This window comes from Phoxinus phoxinus, assembly GCF_949152265.1.
Source record: "Phoxinus phoxinus genome assembly, chromosome: 10".
Classification (NCBI taxonomy): Eukaryota; Metazoa; Chordata; class Actinopteri; order Cypriniformes; family Leuciscidae; genus Phoxinus; species Phoxinus phoxinus.
Genome location: NC_136885.1, coordinates 13,810,148 through 13,834,853, shown reverse-complemented (window position 1 = coordinate 13,834,853; position 24,706 = coordinate 13,810,148). Strand labels below are relative to the sequence as shown.

General features: G+C 37.9%; 2 protein-coding genes across 2 annotated transcripts; both read right to left on the bottom strand.

Annotated features, from left to right (window-relative positions):
• Positions 1–906: 906 nt before the first annotated feature.
• iffo1b (intermediate filament family orphan 1b) lies at positions 907–21,385 on the bottom strand. Its single transcript, XM_079625071.1, has 9 exons — positions 19,966–21,385; positions 11,923–11,983; positions 10,437–10,532; positions 7,748–7,888; positions 5,715–5,896; positions 5,496–5,616; positions 3,513–3,602; positions 3,071–3,204; positions 907–1,978 (listed from the first exon to the last, which is right to left on the bottom strand). Exons 1-9 carry the CDS (start codon positions 20,955–20,957, stop codon positions 1,894–1,896), a joined length of 1,902 nt encoding a protein of 633 aa, XP_079481197.1. The 5' UTR covers positions 20,958–21,385; the 3' UTR covers positions 907–1,893.
• Positions 21,386–21,611: 226 nt separating this feature from the next.
• Positions 21,612–24,651, bottom strand: opn9 (opsin 9). The gene is made up of 4 exons (XM_079625070.1): positions 24,494–24,651; positions 24,272–24,352; positions 23,026–23,557; positions 21,612–22,368 (listed from the first exon to the last, which is right to left on the bottom strand). Exons 1-4 carry the CDS (start codon positions 24,638–24,640, stop codon positions 22,094–22,096), a joined length of 1,035 nt encoding a protein of 344 aa, XP_079481196.1. The 5' UTR covers positions 24,641–24,651; the 3' UTR covers positions 21,612–22,093.
• Between the last annotated feature and the right edge of the window lie 55 nt (positions 24,652–24,706).

Here is a 24,706-nt window from a genome sequence, read left to right as displayed (position 1 = left end):
TAATCACTAGCTACTAATTATATCTTCACCCGTGTAACTAGATTACTGTACTTAATTACTCCCTCTAATAAGTATTGCATTAGTTATTACTAATTACTTTCTAAATCCCATATCATCCTCGACCAGTTGAGCGATAAAAGGATAGACATGAAACTGCTCTTTTTATTCTTTAAATATAAAAATGCATAAATTATTCTTGAACTGACCAAAAGGGAGTTTAAATAAAACATTTTTACATACAGTAATTCCTTACTTTACCCTTGAAGGGAAATTAATTACTTGATAATAAGTTACACCCAACACTGGTTAAAATTTTGAGAAACAATGACACAAGTGTGATATATGAAATAGTTATTCTAAAAAAAAAAAAGTGGCAATTGTGCGAAACGAGTCACAATTGTGAGATATAAAGGATATCCGGCAAAGTCACAACTATCTTTTTTGCATATTTTTTTTTTTTTTTACTCTGAGGCAGAAATGGGTTTCCATAAGATCTCTGGTAAAAAAAAAAAAAGTTTGCTAAACATTGATGGGGTCTTTAAGATCATTAATAATCAATGAGTTTAACCAGCAGGATCACTGGTAGACTCTAACAAGATAGGATGCTCTGACTTAAACTATAAACTATCACCACTAGCATGAAAGTAACTCTTCAGGGTCTCGCACCAAAGGACTTCTCTCAAATCACCTTATTCTACAATCACTTTCCCACCAATTTCTAAGTCTGCAGTTCTTAACAGAACACAGCCAGTCTGGACTACAAGTCTATTCACAATGAAAACAACAGGTCAGACAAATGGACAGACCTTTGCATCAACCTCAGCCTTCAGAGGCACCAGCAAGATCTTAAGAACACGAAACAGAAAAATGCCAAACTACACTAGAAGGATTTTACTATCCAAAATAGAAATACTAAATACTTTTATGTACTGGGCAGGTCTCATATCTATAGCAGCGATACATATACAGCATTTTCATGAAATTCTATTTTCGGAAATCTATCTCCACCGGCAGAGAAAAAGGTTTAATATCATTTATCTTAAAGACGAAAAATGAGGGGAAAAGTGAAAAGGAAATAACACAGCGGTTGACATGCGTAACGCTCTGACATGTACTCCGAAGCCATAACATCCTCAAATCTCACTCGTCTGACCTCACCCATCACTCATGTTTTCCACCCGCAAGGGAGGAAGTAAAAGAGTTCATTATTCTAAGCCGAGACTCCAAAGCAGCCTGGCATCAGCACAATACCGTTAGCATGAAATGTCATATATTTCATGTGAATTTGAGCACAGAGATGGAGGACGTGCAGGCTACAGTTACCTCCACCCTTCACTAGCATAAACAGCCCAGTATTTACAACAGCTCAGACAGGAAGCACAACACACCCACTGACCCACGGCTTACAGCGGCACGTAACGGTACATGCGGCAACAATAAGTGAGCAAATGTCCCCTCGGAGTCTCTAGGAAATGGAAACTTGGCGAAAAACAGTGTCAGTGATTCTCTGCCAGACACACGAAATCAAAAGTGATTGTATTCACTGATGAAAATACGATGACTCAGACATTTGGGGATGAGATCGGAAAACATGATTGAAACTCGCCGGTGGACGGGCTCGCTGAAATTAGATAAGAGCAAACAATCTTGTGAGGACTCTCATCTTTAAAAGGATGTAGGTGTGAAAACAGTACCAGAGGGGAAATGTCAGTACATGTTCTCTTTTGGGCACTCAGCGCACACAATGTAGATCCATTTACCACCACTAGAGGCAGGGACTGGATAGTCTGCAAAAACATGAGCAGGGCTGATGTTGGTACTGATGATTGGTGCCGTGAAAGATGAGGGGTGCTTTTTCTTCTTCTTGCAAACACAGTCTTCAGATTGTTGTCATTATCTTCCTCCTTCCTCGGTTTTATCCCTCTCTGTTTCTCCGTTCGCATCTGCACCTCCTCCAGGTACAGAAGAAGTGGATTTGCTGTAAGGTGGCAAAAAGAATAAATCAACAAAATACACTTTTGGAGAATAGTAAAATATAACTTTCAGTAGCTGTTTAGTTTCAGTATCTGAGCAGAAAAAAAAGAGTGATGAAGAGACAGTATTATTTTGCAGTATATTTCAGAATACTTAAAGGGATAGTTCACCCAAAAATGAAAATTAGCCGATGATTTATTCTCCGGCAGACGGCCGTACGCATCGATTTACGTCAAAAGAGTAACACTTGAACTTGACGCAAAATGTAATGACGGCAAATGACGACTATCCCTTTAAAAGGATCACCCAAAAATTACAATTCTGTCATCATTTACTCACCCTCATGTCATTCCAAACCAAACCTGTATTTAGTTATTTCTTAATTGGAACATAGAGGATATTTTGAAAAATGTTGGTAGCCAAACAATTTTGGTGACCTTTGACTTCTATAGTCTTCCATATGGACATTTCTCAAAAAGATCTTCTTTCATGTTCCACAGAAGACAACGTCATTCAGGTTTGGAATGACAGGAGGGTGAGTAAATGATAACAGAATTGTCGTTTGTTTGGGTGAACTGTGATCTATGTCTATCTACGAAGCTGACCTCGTGAATATGCACATGAATGTAAATCCATGGTTTACAGCAGTGTAATTTTAGTATCATTGAGTTATTACTATTACAGTTTTAATTAACAGTTTGATTTTTATTTTATTTTAATTTTAGATCAAGTTTTAGTCATTTTGTTGTGTGTTTTTGTTACTTGTATTAGTTTTTCAAATATGTCTATAAAGTTTTTATACATTTTATTTTGGTGTATTTTAGTACTTCAAGTACAACTAAATTAAAATGAGGAATGTTTCCTTGGCAATTAGCTTAAATTAAAGTTTAAGTATTTTTTATATTTTATTTTATTTATTTCAGTTAACATTCATTTTATTTCAGTTACCATTTGTTATGGTTTTAGTTTGAGTTAACAATAACCCTGTTCAATGTACAGTGTGAAATCTCAAAATCTTAGTACCCAAAATACAGTATGAACAGTGTCAAGTGCCAAAAAACGTGTAAAAATCCCATGTTTGTGGATATATGCATACTTTTCGTTTCCGCTCTGAGTGATGAGTCTCCTGCAGGTTTCCATCTGCACATCCAGTCCTCTCTTCATACTGCACATCTCCATGTACTCGTGAAGATGGCGGTTCATGTCTGACTTTGCTGTGGCAAGTTCCAACTACAGAGAAACAGATCTCATCAGACCAGGCTGATGGGCTTCCATACTTACATTTATATGTACATTTATTTACTTAGCACTTTTATCCAACATACCTAACAAGAAACGGCAGAACAATACTATTAACAGTGGGTTTAAAGCAAATGAATCATGACTGACAGAGATAAAGTACTGTATTTTCACAAAATAAAGGGACCCTGTCAGGGTTTATTTTGTGATAATGATTGGCTGACTGTACATTATCTCACTAAAAATCTGTTATAATCTGGTAAAGCATGAAATTTAAGTAAACTATCCAAACTTCTCACCTCAATCTGGTCTATAGTCTCCTGATATTCCTTCTCCCTAGACTGAAAAAGACATTCAGTGTCCTTGATCACCTTTTCCAAACTCTCGTCCTGTCCAGGCAGAGAGAGAGAGAGAGAGAGAGAGAGAGAGAGATAGAGAGAGAGAGAGAGAGAGAGAGAGAGAGAAATCCCACAGGCACATTATCTCACTGCAGAGGCACAAGCACTCACCAGCAGATGAGATTTTACCAGAGGGAAAATAAAATACTAGATTAATGACCCTGTTGATGGAAACCCCGTTGACTTTGAGCTTTCCATGAAACACTTCCAGCCCACATCGCATTAACTAATGTCAGTAATGTTTAGTATCGAACCGCCCCCCAGCAAACTGGACAGAGTACCCTGACCTAAATATGAGCAGTGTGAGTGTGTGTGTGTGAGTCCTATAAGTTAACCCCATGACTGGATGACCACTAGAATCCTATTCTCCTTTGGATACTGAGCAGGTGTGTGAACCTAAGCTTCATTCTGTGTCACATGTTCTGTGTCAGATTCCTCCTGGATTCTATTAAAGATGCCCTCCCTTTGAGATGAACCAATACTCCCCAGTTTACCACAAACATTACAAAATACATGAAAAAGAATGTGAGACGGACAGAGAAACCGACAGGAGGAGAGTGCCTACAGAATGAACAGAATGGAGAAAGAGGTAGAGTTACCAAATGACAGGAAATATGGAATGATATGAATTATGATATAAAGCAGAGAGCATAATGCTGGGTAATGCTGAGAAGAAAAAGGAAAGCTAAACGGAAGTTACGGTAACACTTTGTTCCGATAGTCCACTTTAGACTTTCTACTAAATATAAGTAACTTTGGAACTACATGTCAACTAACTCTCATTAAAGTATTAGTAGACTGTGTGCTTAATATCCGCTTACACTTTATTGTGGTGCTTCACCAACAGACATTCTACTGACTATAAGTAACTATGCAAGTGCATGTCGACTTATTCTAACCCTAAACTAACAGTATACTAATACTCTGAGAGTTAGTTGACATTTAGTTGCAAAGTTACTAATGGTTAGTAGAATGTCTAAAGTGAAGCATCAAAATAAAGTTTAAAAGTTATTTTTTAAAGAGAGAGAAAAAGAAAACAAAAATGAATCGCATGTAACATAAAAGTTTGCAAATATGTATTATGTGTGTGTGTGTGTGTGTGTGTGTGTGTGTACACTATATCTACAAACAATTATGTTATATGCGATTTGATTTAATTGATTTGACATACAATATCTACAATTTCTGCAAAAAGCCTTCATTTTGCTTCTCAATTAAACTTGTTGTAAAGATGCGTGTGTTCATTTACTGCAAAACGACAAAATACTGAGTAAGAGAATTGTTTTTACATGAATAAATGAATTTAGATGAATTAGATTAATATTAGCAAGTAAACATGAAATTTCAAGAATATTTAGTAGGTGCACCAATCAGATTTTTGGATTATAATCAAAAGTCTTGAAGGTCCTTTCTATAAATGATGCCTCTCATGTGATTTTGACAGCACATTTTAAATATTATTCATTTTATTTTACCTACTGTACTTTCAATTGTATGTTTTATAACACTTCACTTACTCATTTATCAGTTTTGATTCATTGGTTTTAAGGAGGTAAAAAACATTATTTTGAAATGCAAGAATTCAACAACTTTGTGAACCAGTCAAAATGTAACGAAAGGCTTTGCGAAGAGGCTGTTATTGAAAGATGGGAGAGTGACATTTTTTAAACTAATTCAAACTAAAACTAAAAATTAACATTATAAATGAGTCAAAAAGATTGAAAAAGAATGTATATGATATGGACCCTTGAATTCTTCAAAATCATGGGAAAGTTTACAAGTGCATAAATAAATGAAGAAGTGGTAAGCAAAAATGTGCATTCTAACAAAACCACAAATATCAACCACATATACACTATATGACCCAGAATGCAGTGCACTAACCTCGCCCTGATTAGTGTCCGTTGTTAAAGTGCATCCTGGGAAATCCTCCCACAGGAGAAGCGTTTCCTCTGTCTCTTCCCAAGCCAGAGAGTCACAGTCATCCTCAAACTCACACTCACGCCTGGCAAATACACAGGTAAGTCATTATGTTAGTCATAAACAAACAAGCAGAAGACAATTAGAAACCACAGCTCTGACCAAGCATTTTTAATCGCTCACAGTTGGGTCAACATTCTCTGCATCTCTTCATTGATCTGGAGGGTTGAAGGGGTGCACACTTCATCTTCTCGCGCGCCATCACTCTCAGAGGTGCTGACTGGCTCATCTGTCTCGCTGCCGTTGGCGGGTTGCGAGGTTTGTTTACGGGCACGAGAGGTGATGGCATTTTGAGGGCTGGGAACCTGAGATAGCAAGAGAGAGAGAGGGTTAGGTCATTAATAACTTTAACCTCAACACTTTTGACCCAACGTAACATTGAAACAAACACACAAAAAAAGATTGGTTCGACCACTCCCTCTTCTAGCCTACCGAAAATGCAATACACATCAGTTCTCTGTGCCTCATACACTATAGCAGGCATCAGCAGAAAATCACAGCAGCTGAGTCAGAGACAGAGAGGGGGCTGGGATGCTGTAGGAATTACAAGCGTGCAAGATTACATGACACATATTCATGACATTCATTGCAGAAAATGTTCTTTTGGTTTTCTTGTAAAACGATTGAAACTGAAAACCATATACGGTAACCTGAAAAACATAGGTTTATTTGAAAAGCATCAGGCATTAAAGTGTTCTTGTACTAAGCATAAACCTCACTAAATTTTGTTAGTGAAAACAAGACTAGTCAATTAAAATGTATTTGTGTAGTGGTTTACACAATACTTTTTAAAAAAACAGCTTTACAGAAAATCATGTTAATGTTTATAATATCCTTCATGCCTTATAGTTGCATTTATCAGATTAGATCTCTGCGATAATACTTACATTTTATGATGATAAATCCAATTAAGCAGTTGAGATTTGCTATAGTATATATGCTTAATTTGTGTGTACTTGTATGTACGCTGATAAAAGTTTGGATTTGGATGTCGGTCCTCCCTATATGCAAAGTACGCAAGTTGTGTAGGGCCCCGTACCCACAGGGGGACCCCTTGCTCTCAAAGATTAATTAACGACTAGGGATGCGATAGTTTCGGTTTGATTTTAGCTTCCAACGATTATGAAAACATGATGCGGCATTACGTCCTTTAAACGTTCTTCAGTGAAATCATGTGACATGACTCGTTAAAAAGCCCTTTCCTGCCAGACGGGCTTGATACAATAAAAAGAGTATATACATATATACATGTTATATATACATGTTACATGTTACTTCTCACGTGAACTTTACAACGCACTTACATCACGTGTCACAATGTCCCTCTATAGAATGCATGTATGAAAATCAACAGAAAGGAATGATTTATATTGTATTTTTCTTACACACACCTATTGTTTCAGTTCAGACGACATAGATTCATCAACTGAGATCATATGGATTACCATTACGATCGCTGTATTATTTTCCTAAAAATCAATCTAAAGAAAGAGTCATATACAGTTCACATACAGTACATCGGGGATGGCATGAGGGTGAGTAAATGACAAGAGAAATAACAATAATTTGTTTATTGCAATATTTATATACTGCTTTTCTTGGCACTCAGCGCTTTACATGGAGGAGGGTGGGGGTAGGGGATCTCCTCGACCACCACCAATGTGCAGAATCCACCTGGATGATGCGACGGCAGCTATATTGTGCCAGAACGCCCACCACACACCAGCTTATTGGTGGAGAGGAGACAGTGATGAAGCCAATTAGGATGCCATGGTGATGGACAGAGGCCAATGGGCAAATCTTGCACCCCTAGTCCTTTTCGAATTACATCCTGGTATTTTCAATGACCACAGAGAGTCTGGACCTTGGTTTAACATCTCATTTAAGGACTGTGTTTTTTACAGTATAATGTCCCATCACTATACAGGGGCGTTAGGACCCCCTTCTAACCTCACGAACACCTCCTCCAACAGTTAACCAATTCATTTCCCAGGAGGTCTCCCATCCAGGTAATGACTAGGTTCAACCCTGCTTAGTGGGCAAAAAGTCTTGGGCTACAGGGTGATTTTAATTTTTGGGTGAACAATCCCTTTAAATGTGTCGCACAACAATAATGATATCAGGAAGTGCAGATGTTTGTTTGAGTGTGTGAATACCTTAAAGATGTTGATTGGATCTTCACAGTTTCTTTGTTGGGCGACATCACACAGGCGAGCTGTGATGTCAATACGTCTGCAGATGTCCATGTCCACTTTCATGGCCTTCTCCTGGATCTTACTGTCCAGCTCCGACAGGTTCTGTATGTGTACAGATTTGTGAGGGTACATGTATGTAATTTGAAGCAAGAATAATTCGATGATTAATAACTCATTTCTATAAAGTACTCGTTTTAGTATTCACGGCACTGTAGTTTAAGATGATGTGAAACTGAAACTGCAGCGGTATGTCTATTTTGGCACACAATGAGGAAAACTGTGATGTTTGTGTTTCTTGGACATTAGGCTAACAGCTAATGTGTGTATTGAACTCATTCTCAAAACAAGCTATTTTTAACACTTTGAACTGTGATAAATCTTTTCTGGGAAGAGTGTTTGATACAAAGTAGGGTATTGTCTGATTTCCAGATAAAACACATCAGATGTTTGTGTGTGAGCGTTTATGAGAACAAAAAGCACAAAGCTCATATATTTCAAGTATTTCTACTGAAAATAAGATGACTGTGGAGTGCTATGAATGTAGTAGCTGCTATGAATACTCATACTGTTCTTATGCTCGCCAGAAACAAACCTCTGAGTGTGTGTGACTTGCTGATTTAAACTCTACATGAGCAAAGTAATGAAATCAAATGGCTGCCATAAAACAGCTTAGACCAACATGAATTCCTGTTCTGGTCCAGGCCGGTTTCTGCTGCTCTGGAACTGGTCAACCAATGTATTCTTGATAAATCAGTGCCCACTGTCCAGAACCCACACTGTTATTGCATTGAAAAACTACTTTAGCATTCTTTAAAATAGAGTGGTGAAGGGATGGCATAATCTTTGTAGGCCAAAGCCCGTAAATGAGTTAGCCCTGTCAGAGTTTTAGCACTTCTGGTTCCATCATCCCAAAGTCAATGTTTTTTAAATGTGTTTTGGGTTAAATGTTTGAAATAAGGTCTGTGGTGAACACAAGCTCAAAATATTTTCACGTTTTATTCTACAATATAAAATACATCAGTAATACTGTGTAAATTGTGATTTTAAACGGCATCAGCTGAACAGTAAGCTACTCACTAGTTCACTTTCACAGCCTCATTGTGTTTATAATCACACTCTTGCAAACTATTACCGGCATAACTCAAGCTTTCCGGGGAAAATGTTTTTAAACAAAGGCTGAAAGAGTTGTCGGAAGCCTAGGGTGTTCACACTTGTAGTTCGGTTCGCTTGGTCCAGAAAAAAAAACAAAAAAAAACATTTAGTCCTGGTCTGCTTAGCATTCACATTGGCATTTTAACACCAAACCTAAATATACCGAACCTAAAGGCATAGGGATACATTCACAACCTGATTGATCATCTTTTATATATTTTGTGACGGATTTGACAGAGCATCCAAAACTATGCTGTGTGCTGGGATAAATGCGCTCGCTGTATGTGCGTAGCCTGCCTGCATATTATGGTATTTTGACCATCTGAGAACTCGTGAAGTGCTTATAAAATGTAAAAAGGAATCAAAACAGCGGCAGGAATCCATCCATCACACACACAAACAAAGATCTGCTGCAAGGAGACGTGGTTCTGATGCTTGTACCAAACTGTGATGGGCAACATCGCAACTATGATGAGAAAAAACAGGTATGTTTGAGCATTCTGTCCTTTTTAGGGTCGCATCTTGTGAGATCATGTTTTGACGTTTACATGTCTTTGGTCTGTGTTGCATTCATATTTCATTCGAACCACACAAGAGTTCGTTTGGAAGCGGGTTCGTTTATACAGGGGTCTTGGTCCACTTGTTTGGTGCGCACCAGGATTGTGATGGCAGTGTTCACACTTATTAAAATGAACCGCACTAAGAGAGCAATTGCACCAGGGTTCGTTTTAAAACCAAACCTACCAAGTGTGAACACATCCTTAGTGATGGTGTCCAATTTAACCACCATTTCTGGTTAAATTGGGTCCAATCGGGTTTTTGTCGAGGGAACCAGGGTAATCTAACTAACAAAGGCCTACAAAAATGATCCATAAGTATGATCCATAATGATTACTTTAAAAGTATATACTTAAGTGCAAACTGAATGCAATGTTTTCAGACAATTATTTGATTGTTAACAACAATTAAATGAAAAGAGATATTAAATATGTTGAATTTATATTAAATTCAGTTAGCTGTAATTTAGAGTGTTTCTTTGACCCACTTACTGACTATTTGTATGTAATTTCATAATTGTCTTCACAATATGGTTAAAGTGAATGAATGAACTGCCGAATGTACTGACAAGAATTTATGGTAAATTAAAATATACCTTAATGCCACACATTTATAATAATGAAGTTGCAATTTAGTACATTTATAGTATATAAATTTAATAGTGTATAAAAATAACTTTTATTCATTAATTTTATATTACCTGCAATAATTTTTTTAAATATATACTATTAAGGTTTTAAATATACTTTTAAGACTTTTAAGTACACTACAACTAAATGTTTTGTATTGTGATGTATTGTGCACAATTCAGGTTTGGAACAACATGAGGGTGAGTAAATCATATAATTTTCATTTTGGGTGATCATTTCCTGTCCTGTCCAGTGTGTTTGAGGCATGTATTTGTTGTTTGAGTGTACTGAGAGTGTGTTTTGCTTCTCACATTGCTCATGAGTCCTTTAAAGAGCACGAGTTCAGCTTTCAGCTGTTGCACCTTGAGGCCCAACTCATCCTGACATTCTTCACTCTCCTGTAGGTCCTACACACAGACAAATGCATATCCATTATTATTATTAATAAACAGTTCATTTTCTGTACAAATAACACACTTTCTTGGCCAAAGTCATCACAATTTTACTCATATACTTCCAAAAACCCAACCTAACAGAATGACAATACTGACCCACATAGAGCAAAAACGTATACAATAATTATACTGAACATTGTAAACAATGATTTAGAAACTGTAACTTATAATCAAGTTACTATAAAAGAGCTTAAGTACACAGTTATATTGACTTTAGTAATTTAGACAGGACAGTAATTTATTGTATATATTCAAATCTGGGTTAAAAAATTAAGTTAAGAATAATCAATGTAGTTCTACTCAAGACTAGGTTTAACCTAATCAATTGAAACTAAGAATTAACACTAGACTCCAGATATTAAAGTAAAAAGAAAACTTTTCAATTAAACAATAATTGCTATCATCTAACTATTACTAAAGTAAAACTGCGTCTAAACTGCATCTAAGTACAACCTCTAAACACTGACTATTTCAATGTTTTGCAGACTCAAGAGCTTCTCCTGAATCCAAGTTCATGCAAATAACACTTGATCTCAAAGGTAAAACATGCCAAAAACCTAATAAAAAGGTAAATAACACGTGATCCCAAAGGTAAAACATGCCAAAAAACCTCAAACCGCAGACAACATCATTTTCTTGATCTGTTTACTCAGTCTCCAGTGATGTACTGTACACTACTGTTCAAAAGTAAGATTTTTTAAAAGAAATGAATACTTTTATTCAGCAAGGATGAATTAAATTGATTAAAAGTGACAGTAAAGACATTTAAATAAATTCAGTTTTTTTAAACATTAATGTATTCTGGAAAGGGGAAAAAAGTATCATGCTTTCCACAAAAATATTAAGCAGCACAACGGTTTTCTACATTGATAATAAATGTTTCTGATAGGCATAAATCAGCATATTAGAAAGATGACCGCTTTGCACAGGAATAAATTGCATTTTAAAATATATTAAATCAAAAAAAAAATCGAATCTTATAATATTTCACGATATTACTGTTTGTACTCTTGAGCAAATAAATGCAGCCTTGGTGACTGGTGAGCATTAGAGACTTTCAAAAACAAAAAATACTTTTTTAACATTATTCTAGGGAAATAAATAAAACGGGGACTAAATAAAAAAGATGTCAGGACAATGAGGTTGCATTGGAAGTTAAATGTGGTAGACGCAATTAATATCTATGAACAACCAGACAGCAACAGTGTCGCCCAGATCCGGCCCACATCTGGTACGTGTGGAATCCACATGTACCAGATGTGGCCCGGGTCAGGCCGACACTGTTGCTGTCTGGGATGTGGTATAAAACTGAAGAGGTTTGGCTTCAAAGAGTGTTCCTCACCTCATGTAGGTCATTCATTCTCTGTTCCATGTCCACTCTCATGGTGTATTCCTCTTCCCATCTGAGAGGAGAAAACAAGAACATCAGCATGACCAACAGCAGAGCATGACCCAACAACAGGAACTTTGAATATATCACATCATGCGACTCGTCCAATATATTAAAGAACACAGATGCACCCGGATCATTTCCATAATGACCAACGCATTACTATTAGCATAGGGTCGTAAACAAACAGAGCCGCTGATAATCAGGTGCGAGTGATCTACTAGTAACACAGGTGCGAAATGGGTTTAGACATGCTTAACAGGCCTTAAATAATGGCGCAAATGCCAGTAAATTGACTAGCACAAACTCTCCTCCCATAAATTTTGCACCTGAAAGGGAAACTCCTACAAATGCATATGTACTAAGGATAGACGCAAAAATAACCCTGTCCACACCTTTTCAGCGCAAAATTTTCACTGCGTGTTTTTAAAGGGATACTTCACCTCTGTAAAGATGAATGTGTATTTAAAATGGGTCATTCATGTAGTAGAAATTGGAAATTATTTTTGAATTTGGAGCCTTTTAGACTGAAAAAAGCCAGAAAATGTATTTGTGGCTCATGTGGATGAAAGACAACAACTCCCAGAATGCACTTGCTTCGCTGCCCTGGTTAATTATCCCATTAGTCCCAGTGTTTAAACACCCTTAGTTTCCTTCATGTGGCTGTCGGTTAACGTATGTTCCTAAATGTTTGGATGCTTTCTCCATGTGTCTAGTGAATATTTCCATTAAAGTGTGTTCCTGTATATTCCTTCGTCGTGTGAGTCATTGCTACAACCAAGCACGTTACACCTATGACTTTAAACAACAAGGCTAGGCTACTAGTGAGTCTCCGTGACGAGTCTGCCAGCGATTTCGAGACCGCCCAAAATGTCCGGGATTCGGCTTTTGCGTTCTACAGTCGCCATTCATTATGTTTACTGTGGGGAGCAGGACGAGACTGAGGGCCGCGGGAGAACGACGCGAGGCCGGTGGCGTGATTACTGATGACGAGCGGCACCTGTGAGACGCACCGGTCTCGTATCTCTCACGGAGGAGCGGGAATTTTCTTAGCAATGTTAAAACACACATTAACCCATCACTTGTTTAGCGTTCAGACCAATCGGAATGATTGAAACAAAAGGTGTGCATGTAAACAATGAATGGTGACTACAGAACGCAAAAGCCGAATCCCGGACATTTTGGACGATCTCGACGGCCAGACATGTCCAGGAAAAAAGAGTATGGTAACCCCTACTACTCAGCTTTCTCCACAGAATAAGAACCTGTTAGCTTAGCTTCCTAAAAAAGATGGCTGACATTATTTGTACATTCTGTGAGTGAGATGATCCCACCCTCTATGGGCGGGTTGAAAACATGCGGATCTACCGCCTTCTACTGGCTGTAGTTTTTAGCCTCTGACCAAAAATGACGATTTTTGCGTCATCGGAGGATTTTTCACAGAAAAAACAAAACAAATCACTCGTCTCAGGGGGATATGAGGGAGGGAAGCACGGTAATTTGAAAATACTACAGGTTTTCTACTGATACAAAGCTTAATGCTAAATCCTGAAGTATCCCTTTAATAAATCCTGACAGTAGTTTTTTAACGGCAAAACGTTTAACGTTGGAGCAAGCTGTTAGTTAATCTAGCCCTAGATCGGCTATAGTTTTAGCCCTGGTTTACTGAAAATCTTTCTAACGTAGCCCTCTAGTGCATTCACAAGAAGTTAAATCAAATCTTTAAGTGAATCAGGTGATCTGGTTCACAAAACTGGTCTAAATGATTAATTTACAATCTGATTCAGTATGTTTCGCACACAAACTATCACATAACTTGAAAAGACTTATATAGTGCACAAGCCATATGGATAACTTTTAGGATCCATTTATGGTGCTTTTACATACTTTCGTAAAAACTCCAGCCTCCCTCCATTCTTTGTAACTGTATGGAGAAACGCAACCAATACATTACAACATTTCTCCTTTCATGTTCCACATATAAGGAGGGTCGAGTAAATGATGGCAAAAAGTTTCATTTTTGTGTAAACATCTGTTTATGCTATATAAAATCCAAAGCAATGCGAGACAATTTAATATTGCTCTTGTAAAGCAGGAAAAAAACAAATGCAAAACATGTATTGTTCCCGTCACAGAAGGTGCATTTGTGTGTGTGATCTTCATACGCAAGTGTTTTTGTTTCTGTGAGTATATAGCTCAACTTAAGTGCATCCATTCAGTCCTTTTAAATGATCCATCAGCCCAGTCAGCTCCACAGTAATTTACTGTGTGGCTGTTCAACAGTAATATTGTCCAGTGCAGTAGTATAGTGTAATGAGGTGGAACCCAACAAGCCCTGTCCTTATGTAAGAGCTACTTAACATTCAAAACATTGCAGCAGCCTCTACATTTATCAAACATCCTCACTGGACTGCAAGGTTAGTTTGAGGCCGTGCATTACTGCCAATTCAAGGTGCAAACATACAATTATTACTGAGGGGAGTGACAGATAACGCGAGCGACGTGAGGAGAGAGGGTGGAGAGAGAGAGTGCTTCTCTGCAGCCTGAGACCTTGTGTGTGCACTGCACTGCAATGCAGATATAACGTAGATCACTGCTGCTGGATGCCATCGCTGTAATAGAGCGGCCAAAATGAGACAAATGATACAGAAATGGCAAGTGTGCTAAGCCTCAGATAGTTTAATGTGAATTTAATATGCTTTTTATTGAACCAATAAGTTTCCAAAAGAACACATACATTTCTTTCTAGCCATCTACATTACCGTTCATAAGTTTAGGGTCTGTTTTTATGTTTTTAATTATGCTTATCATTTCCCATGATATGAAAAGTTGAATTTTCAGCATCATTACTCCAGTCTTCAGTGTCACATGATCCTTCAGAAATTATTCTAATATGCTGATTTGGTGCTCAAGAAGAAATGTTTCTTATTATTTTAAATGCTGAAATAATATGCTGCTTAATATTTTTGTGGAAACTGTAATCATTTTTTGGGGGGATTATTTGATTAATATAAATTTAGAACAGCATTTACTTGACATATAATTTTTTGTCTTTACTGTGACTTTTGCAAATATGAATATAATTATTTCTTTCTTTAAAAACAACCCAAAACCCAAACTTTTGAACGATAGTGTCACATATAATGCATTAAGAGAAAAACATTTTATTTTATGTAGTAATAGTGTTATGTTTGTGAATCAATGAATCGACTCAAAATTCAATTATTACTTTGCATCGCACATCACTAAAACATTTTCGTTAAAATATATGTTAGTAAATGTTGATGTTAATGAGTATGTTTTGTTATAATTATGGATGTGAATTGTGTGCTTTCAACTGTTCAGACCGCTTTGGGTGTGAATGGGAATGCTGACTGTGAGCCAGGCCCCATTACTCAACATCACTGCATGACCTCCCTGATGCTCTTCAGTCGAAATAGAAGCAAATCCCTGCATCCTTGTTTCAACATTTAGTGGAAATCCGTCCCTGAAGAGAGGAAGCTGTTATTGCAGCAAAGGCAGGGATTAATGCTTTTGCCAATCTTTTGAAATTAAATGTTTAAGAAGACAAAAGAGCATCAGGGAGGAATCATGGAATCAATTATGGATCAAATACTTGAGGTCAGGAATCGGATACTCGTATTTTTTTTACAATTTTGAATCCTCTTGTCGATTCCTTTGTGAGCATTTCAATATGACTTTCTGTGCTGCGCACGCATCAAAAGTGTGCTCACAGAAAATGTGATTTTAAACCATTCAAGAAGTGTGTAACATGCTACAGGCATGTGTAACTATTTTGGATCTGTGCAACTCTTAAAAGTGACAGCAGCCTAATATCCCTGCTGCCGTCTCTATAATGTCACTAATCAAACAACAAAAGACAAAGAGAAAATTCACTCGTTCTTAACTGAATAACTTTGGTAACTATATTTGTAATGTATATTTTATTTAAAAATTGCAGTGCTATTTTACATTTGATTACAGTTTTTGTTCCTGAATACCAGAAAATCTTAAAGCATTGTTTATTTCAATCGTATGTTTGTTCAGTTGCGATTGCTAACTTTTTATTTGTTCTTTTCTTTTTTAATGAGTGTTTACTTGGTATGGTATTTTTAAACCACAGGCAAACACTCCTTGCGTAAGTGTTCGTTAGCCTGTTGATTTTTGTTCATGATATTCAGCTACAATTAAATGTTTTTTAATAAGACTAAATGTGAACGATATCTCCGTTTTTTTTTTTCTTCCTTATTGGAATCGAAATTAGGAATCGATAAGACCATACCATAATTTACTCACCTTCAAGCCACGTAGTGTCACAAGTTTGGTAATCTTGAGTTCCTTTGTGTTTCCCCTGTGACCTAGTTTTGCTGTGATTAGTTTAGTCTGGTTAATTATCCCATTAGTCCCAGTGTTTAAATACCCTTAGTTTCCTTCATGTGGCTGTCGGTTAACGTATGTTCCTAAATGTTTGGATGCTTTCTCCATGTTTCTAGTGAATATTTCCATTAAAGTGTGTTCCTGTATATTCCTTCGTCGTGTGAGTCATTGCTACGACCAAGCACGTTACACCTATGACTTTCATTTTCGAGCCAAACACAATTGGAATTATATAAAAAAAAGACAAAAAAGCTTTGTAATGGGAGTGAATAAAGCCTTAGTTTTTGCAACTCCAAAAAAAGTGCATCCACCCATCATAAAAGTAATCCATCCAACTCCAGGGGGTTAATAAAGGCCTACTGAAGTGAAGCAATGTGTTTTTGTAAGAAAAATATCCATATTTATAACTTTATAAACTATAATCACTGGCTTTCGGTAATGGCCGTACGCAAGTCTAGTTCTGGCGGAAGAGTGACCTCTGACCCGACGCATGACGTAGGATGTAGGGATAGCGTAAGCTTAGGTGAGAGTAGACGCCTCTAGCGGTTCAAACAAACAGGGCCGGGTAACAAACTCAAGCTCCAAAATTATTTGGTGAATGGTGTTTTGTTTTGCTCTTTACTCTGCGCTTCCGCGTTCGTCAATACATCATCCATAGGATCAGAGGGCACTCTTCCGCCGGAACTAGACTTCGCCTACAGCCGTTACCGGAAGCCAGTGATTCTAGTTTATAAAGTTATAAATATGGATTTTTTCTTACAAAAACACATCGATTCGCTTCAGAAGGCCTTTATGAACCCTCTGGAGCACTTTTATGATGCATGGATGCGCTTTTTGGGGCTTCAAAAGGCTCTATTCACTCCCATTATAAAGCTTGGAAGAGCCAGGATCATTTTAATATAACTCCGATTGTGTTTGGCAGAAAGAAGAAAGTCATATACACCTAGGATGGCTTGAGGGTGAGTCAATTATGGAATAACAAAAAAAATAGGGTAAAGTAACCCTTTAAGCAGCACAAATATTTTCAAACTTGATAATAAGAAATTCTTATTGAGCAGCAAAACAGGATATTGGAATGATTTCTGAAGGATCATGAGACACTTTATTACATTTTTAAATATTATTTTAAAATTATTTATTTATTAAGTTAATTTAAATTATAATAATATTTCACAATATTACTGTTTTACTGTATTTTTGCTCAAATCCATGCAAGCCTGAGTGAGACTTAATTCGAAAAGATCAAACAATCTTATCGACCCCAAACGTTTGAATGGATAAACCAATGTGGAAAACATGCCTTGATTATTTTCAACATGGTATTAAATTCTGAATCTGCTTGGTTGAAATGATGGCTGTATAAATAAACGGGAAACAAATGAGATCAATTTTTTTTTTATCACAGATAGATAGAAAAACACTTTCGAGGATAAGAGCCACAGACAGCGAAAGTCTGATTACTAAATTAGAAAGACAAAACAGAAAATAAAAATAGACAAGAAAGTCTGAAAAGAGCTGAAAGCATTACCAGAGCAAATGACAAAGCAGTCAAACGGAGAGACGCTGAACGATAACATCTGTTATGAAGCAGGCGCTTTTAAGACAGAGAGCCAAAATGACTTTTGTGCTTTTCAACAGTGTTTTCACCTGTCCTGATGAGTCAACAGACGGTAATGAGTTAGCGATCTGACGGTCAGTTCAGCCCTATATAAAACTGCTGTATGTGAACGACAGCCGGTGGAATGCGGCGCTCTGGCTTCTGCAGGTTTGGACATAAAACCCCCCGTGGGCCTGACTGAATACCACCATGTATGAGTAACACACATTATTTCCCCTCCGGCTGATTCTTATCTTCATACTGTACATATTATCTTCCTTCCTTTTGCTTCTCATGTTCAACTCTAGTTTGGCAACTAACAAAACCCTTTGGTATAGTTAGGGTCCCTTTTAACGTTCATTTATCTCCACCCATCCTAAATACCACCTCATATTATTACTAAGAGAAAATGTATCCCATATATTAAGCAAAACTCCATTCAATAATCTCAGATTGATTCAAATAACTTCAGCAGCCGTGAGAATAAGGACATAGATATATGTCTTCATGTCTCTGCACATGACTGCCAGCAGATGATGTATGCTCTATTCTATCTCACCAAAGATGCAAGTCACAACTTGGTCTCATTTTATTGTATTTTTTTAAACAAATTCCACTTGCAGGATGGCTAGTTTTTTTTTGTGTGTGTGTGTGTGTGATCTTGAACACCTGCAGGTTCGAGAGTTTTCAGGTTTGAAAAGTAATCATGCAGGAAGAGCAAAGTGACTGCAGTCTGCTCTGCATTGAAACAAGGTTAATTCGTGACTGATGCACAGGTTATCAGAGGTCAATGCCAGGCAGGTTCCCCTCAGCACCAGAAGGGCAGGACATTGGAACATGCTGCTGAAATAGCCCAGTGTACAAGAAATACAGTTTTGGATCGGACAATACAATGGCGTTCAAAAGTGAAAATGCTTCTTTTTAGCGTTTTTTTTAATTGAATACATTTTCATTGCAAATTAGTCTATATTATCAAAGTCAAATGTTATAATTTCTTGAACTTCAATAAAAAAAACTATTCCGAGTGTCTATTTACACTAAGTTTACACCCGCCTTGTTGGCAAAGGCTATTTACACTAACTCCGCCCACTGACATTTGGTTGGGCCAAACAAAATTACCGAAGATGGATTGTCAACAGTAGCAATTGTGTAGGAGTAAGGTGCATGGCATAATGTTTTGATGCAAATCGACCTTTGCCGAACTCACTCTATTCCCTTTTACCATCACATATCAGATCGGAAAGGAATTTATTTTCAATAAAAATTAAGAAAGGTTACTCTTTATTTTAAGGTGACATTGTACTCAAAGTACTGAGGTTATGGTTAGGGTTTGGTTTAGGGTTAGGCTAGTTACTTGTAATTATGCATACATGTTGTAATTATGCATACATGTAGTAACGTGTAACTATGTCAGCTTAAAATAAGTGTTACCTGAAGAAAATATTAAAAAAGTGCCTAACGTGTGTTTAATATTAACGTGTATAGGTTATGGTTAGGGGTAGGTAGGTATAGGCAGGGCTTTATTGTCCTAATAAGGCGCATCTATTTAATAATTTTAATTAATATAACCATTTACACTCTATGTTATTATTGCATATAGTTTAACTTACAACAACACTAAGATGTAAATATCTGCCACTATTTATAAGTATAAATAGTATCTAACTACTATTTACACTTAATGCTTAATGCTATTTTTACAGTGTAAATATAATTTATTGCTATTTTCACGTAGCCTAGTGTAAAAAACTACCTAAAACTATCTAAAACTACCTATTTGGTATCAAAACTATTTGGTATTTAAAGTTAGCAGCACAAAATATGAAGAAATAATTGTTTCTAGATGATGGTCATTCAAATTGGCAACCATGCCCCAAAGCCATCATGACTCTCTACACTCTTAAAGCATAAGGAAGACTTTACAGCAGAGGTTTGTCAAAAGGGCCACACACAGAAATGTTTTCTCATAAACAAAGTAAACATTCAGCCATAATAAGCATCTACATGATCTCTATATTCACCTTCGCTTGTACTCATCCCTCTCCCTTTTGATTTTGGCCAGGACGTTGTAAAGTGCTCTGATCTCTGGGGTGATGGTGTCTATCTGCACACCCACGCCGTCCGGGTGGACCCACGATACTCCAGGGCTAGTGACCCGAGTCTCTGACCCGCTTCCCAGTTTACGAGTGTGGTTGTAGGACCAGATAGTGCCCGGAAGAAAGCGAGGAGGAGGGTTGGGAGACGTCCCGATGCCAACGCTGCTCACTTGTGGAGTATTATTAGAGTTATTGGTGTTGGCCGAGGCGGGTTCGGTGGTCGGTGTTGACAGACTAACTGTGATGGTTGGGTTTCTGTTGGTGTTTGGGTCAGTTGTGGTCTCATCGTCAGCTTTATTGGGCTCAAGCTTGAGGACAGATGTAAGAGAAGGCATAAACAATGTAGTGGGTCTTTTGGCAGAGTTGTTGGTGTTTTGGAAGGACAGAGACCCAGGCCGGACAGCAATAGGCCCAATAAACCCAGTCTGGACACCAATGTCTTTGGTCTTTCGGTCTTCCACGCATCCACCCGCATTATTGCTGTTTAAAGCCTGCTGAAGCTGTAACTCCAATATCTTATTGCGTCTCTCCAGTTCATGCACTTTAGCCAGAAAGCATCGGAACCGCAGATTGAGGGTCTTCAGGACGCTTATATTTGATCCCAGGTCGTTCCTTAGTGCCATGGCTGTTGGTGGGGGAGGTTGGGACCAGTGGAAGGATGGACTGAAGTGCAGGTAAGAGGATGCAGTAAGGTCAAATGCGGTTTGGGAGACGCCAGCAGTGCCGTGTTGTTCTTCGAGGAAAAAAGAGGATGGGTCAGGAGCACCGAGGACAGCAGCCTCGGGGAGTAAGCCGGAGGGAGAATCGGGATGACCGGGTGCTTCTGGATTCTGATGCTGATGGTGCTGCTGCTGATGATGATGGAGAGGAGAATTCATGCTACGGTACGGAAAACTGAAGCGCTGCAGATCGGGCATGAACACCAGCTAAGTCTGACTTCAAAAGTCTGACGTCAAAACAATTAACGGGTTGATTTCAAAGGTCAATAGTTTTTAGCGACCCAGCGACACGGCAATCTCCACATTTAACTCGTTAAAGCCTTATGTAACGAGATAAGAGTATTACAGCTTGCGCGTGAATGCTGAGTAAGGATGAATAGACGCTGATGGAGACGACGCGAGTCTCACTGCAGCAAGCGATAAAAGCCAACAATGTGGAGTATTTACAGAAGCACGTAATAGCTCTATTCTATCAAGCAAAGTATATTGTAAAAACGTTAGCGAAATACATGTAAAATAGGTCCAAACGAATGTCTTGTGGCTTCCCTGCCTGGAAACCTGAATACACTTGAGTGCTCGAGTCTCTGCAGCGCTTCAGTGCGGAGACATATTACCGTAACATCAGCAGTAGATGTTCCCCTCTTGTCTGTTTATATGAATATTCCAGATCCGCAAAATAATATTTGGTAGATGAAATACGAAAAGGTATATTTATGTTCGAAAGCGACTAACAGCTGTCTGTATGCTATTCCCCTTCTGTGTTTGCCGTAGAGGAGCACTTACGGTAAAACATATTACCTCATGCATCAACAAAGCAACGCTGACGTCACAAATCTGCAACAAATAGCCATTGTACTTCATTGGGTTTTATAGGGCCTTTTATTTGCAAACAACAAAATAAACATAGGCTATCAAAGTCTTTTCATTGTTGTACATTTTATTTACATTTCACATTTATTCAGAAATAGTATTTTGCAATACTTTGGACTGGATAGTGCTCTCTAACGAGCCTATATAAAAACATAAATACAATATGTAAATTCATAAAATATTTGGTTTCACAAAAGATTAATAAATAAATAAATACATTGGATTCAATAATAAACATACAAAGGACAAAATAAATATGAAAATACTTACTAGAGCTTCATGTGTCTTGTCTTATACAAGAACCAATGTGAAACTGAATGAGTGCATTAGTGTGTAAAATCACTGGGTGACACTTATAGAAAAACCCAGACTATATTTTAACTAAACATATACTTTGAGCTAACTAACTGCATTAAGAACTACTGTTTCTGTCTTAGATATAAGTGGGCATCACTCCTCGCGCATCAACAAGCGGCTAGAGGTGGATTCTCTAAATCATTTTTCATCTCTCCTTCCACCTGCTTCTTCCCTCTCTCTCTTTCTAAGTTGGCCTGCGTATCTAAGTTTGTAGTGTCCATGGATGCCCACCCGACTGACGCATTGTCCTGACAGGACCCTCTCTTCCCTCTACTCTTCCGAGAGGAATCTTTTTTCACACGCTCCCCAGATGGCTGTCTTGTAGGTGTGCTTCTTCTTCTCCAGCTGTGAATATAAGAGAGAGTGATGCTTCCACGATGACCTGTATGTGGGGAAAATACAGAAATAGAAACAGAAATGTGAGAAAAATACAGAGAAATTAAAATAAATAGAAACGTATAAACAGACAGACAGACAGACAGACATATAGACAGATAGATAGATAGATAGATAGATAGATAGATAGATAGATAGATAGATAGATAGATAGATAGATAGATAGATAGATAGATAGATAGATAGATAGATAGATAGATAGATAGATAGATAGATAGATAGATAGATAGATAGATAGATAGATAGATAGACAACCATCCCTCTATCTATCTATGGATGAATGGATGGATGGATGGATGGATGGATAGATAGATAGATAGATAGATAGATAGATAGATAGATAGATAGATAGATAGGTAGGTAGGTAGATATAGATAGATAGATAGATAGATAGATAGATAGATAGATAGATAGATAGATAGATAGATAGATAGATAGAGACAAATATAGACAGACAGACAGACAGACAGACAGACAGACAGACAACCGTCCCTCTATCCCTCTATCTATCTATGGATGGGTGGGTGGGTGGGTGGATGGATGGATGGATGGATGGATGGATGGATGGATGGATGGATGGATGGATGGATGGATAGATAGATAGATAAAGATCTAATAGTAATCCAATCATTTAGCCCCTGACCTTCAGAATCACTTCCATCTGTGCTCCTTCCTCTCCTTCTCTCTCCATCTTTTCCTCTCAAGCACAGGAGATCATAGACGTCCTCCCTGAAGTCGCGGTTCATGATCTGGTAGATGAAGGGGTTTATCATGCAGTGGGATTTGGCAAACATAGCAGGGATGAGCGTGACCTCTGGCTTCAGGATGGACACAAGATGTGGCCGGTGTTCCTCCATTCCTCCATGTGCAGAATCCACAGATGAACCGGATCCATGATGCCCAACTGAATGGGAATGGTCTGAAGTCATGTTCCTCCAGGTACCAAAAGCATCTCCGAAGTGTTCTGAAGAGGTCCAGTTCATGAGGAAGGGAAACCCAAAGACGTCAGAGAAGCCTCCGCCATGGCCGACGGCTGATCCTGATATTCCTCCCGGGACAGCCGTTCCTCCGGCTTCCGCGAGGTGCTCTTCTCTGGCAGTCAAAGCCGAGTACAGTGAAACAATCGCATAGGGAGTCCAGGCGATCAGAAATGAGGAACACACCACTGCTGCTATCTGCAACAAGGAAAGTTTCACAAACTGTTTACTACGGTATCCCCTGCAGGGAAATGAGAAATTGTATGTGAATCATGAAAAAGAGTCTGCAATGGGGAGGTAAAAGCAGGGCCAGAATTGGGGGAAGACATCCGTTGTACCAGATGTGATAAATGGGGCCAATAAGGTTCTTTTAGATAGTAATTTTAATTTAGTTTGGTAAAAATTGTGTTAAAATTCTCAGCAAAGTTTACTGTTATTGTTATTCAGATGATCACAACTTCTACCAACATTAAAGCAAGCAGGCTGTCAAGGTATACCAAAAACTAAAATTAATTTGTAGCCATTCACATTTTTTTCATTTATTTTATTTAGTTAAATTTATTTCACATTAATTGTTAATTTAATAAAATAAAATAAAAAACATTTGTGAACAATAACAACTAATACGCTTTCATGGCATTTCATAACTATTAGGCCCCTATACGTTTTGGCGAATTGGTGGCGAATTCAAATGAATCCGTACAATCTCATTCGTAAATTTTTGTACGACCTGCTTACACACCACTAAGGGTTAGGTTTAGGGGTGGACCTTCATAATGACTTTTTTTCCTAAAAAAAATTATGTTTTCGTTCAAATCAAATAGTATGAATTCTTACAAAATCGTCCACTCGTTATGTCTAAGAAGAGGGTCCTTTCCAAAGGTATTCTGGGTGATTAGTTAGAGTTTGTACCTTTGTCAGCCGAAGATCTTTGCTGTTGTGAGAGACATTTGATGAAGGCATTGAAGCCAATACGCGGCCAGACCGATACACCTGAAATCACACAACACTGTAAGCAACACTTCAAATGGTTCTTCAGTCAACATTGGTAGTTAACTGTCAAATAAACATGATTTTTTTTTATATCAGAATGAGGTCAAACTATCTTCAAGTAAATCTCTCTGTTTATCTCACCGTGATGAGGATAGCAAGGTATGAAGCGAAGATAGTGAGGGTGGGAACTCCGAAGCAGAGCGACAGGATCAGGAAAATATAGACTCTATCGTTGAGTGAAGACTTCATCCTCCACCTGTGGCCACAGGAAGCAATGCATGAACACATCAACACACATGTTCTGGTTTGTGGGTAACATAAATTTCAGCTGCTTAAAAGTAAAAGTCTTTCGAA

Coding starts and splice junctions, on each gene's coding strand:
- iffo1b (XM_079625071.1), bottom strand. CDS start 20,957: ATGCCCGATCTGCAGCGCTTCAGTTTTCCGTACCGTAGCATGAATTCT. Junction 7,889..10,436: donor TTAAAGGACTCATGAGCAAT/GTGAGAAGCAAA, acceptor GTACACATACAG/AACCTGTCGGAGCTGGACAG. Junction 5,617..5,714: donor CAGAGAATGTTGACCCAACT/GTGAGCGATTAA, acceptor TGTATTTGCCAG/GCGTGAGTGTGAGTTTGAGG.
- opn9 (XM_079625070.1), bottom strand. CDS start 24,640: ATGTGTTCATGCATTGCTTCCTGTGGCCACAGGTGGAGGATGAAGTCT. Junction 24,353..24,493: donor ACCTTGCTATCCTCATCACG/GTGAGATAAACA, acceptor GTGTGATTTCAG/GTGTATCGGTCTGGCCGCGT. Junction 23,558..24,271: donor AAGATCTTCGGCTGACAAAG/GTACAAACTCTA, acceptor TCCTTGTTGCAG/ATAGCAGCAGTGGTGTGTTC.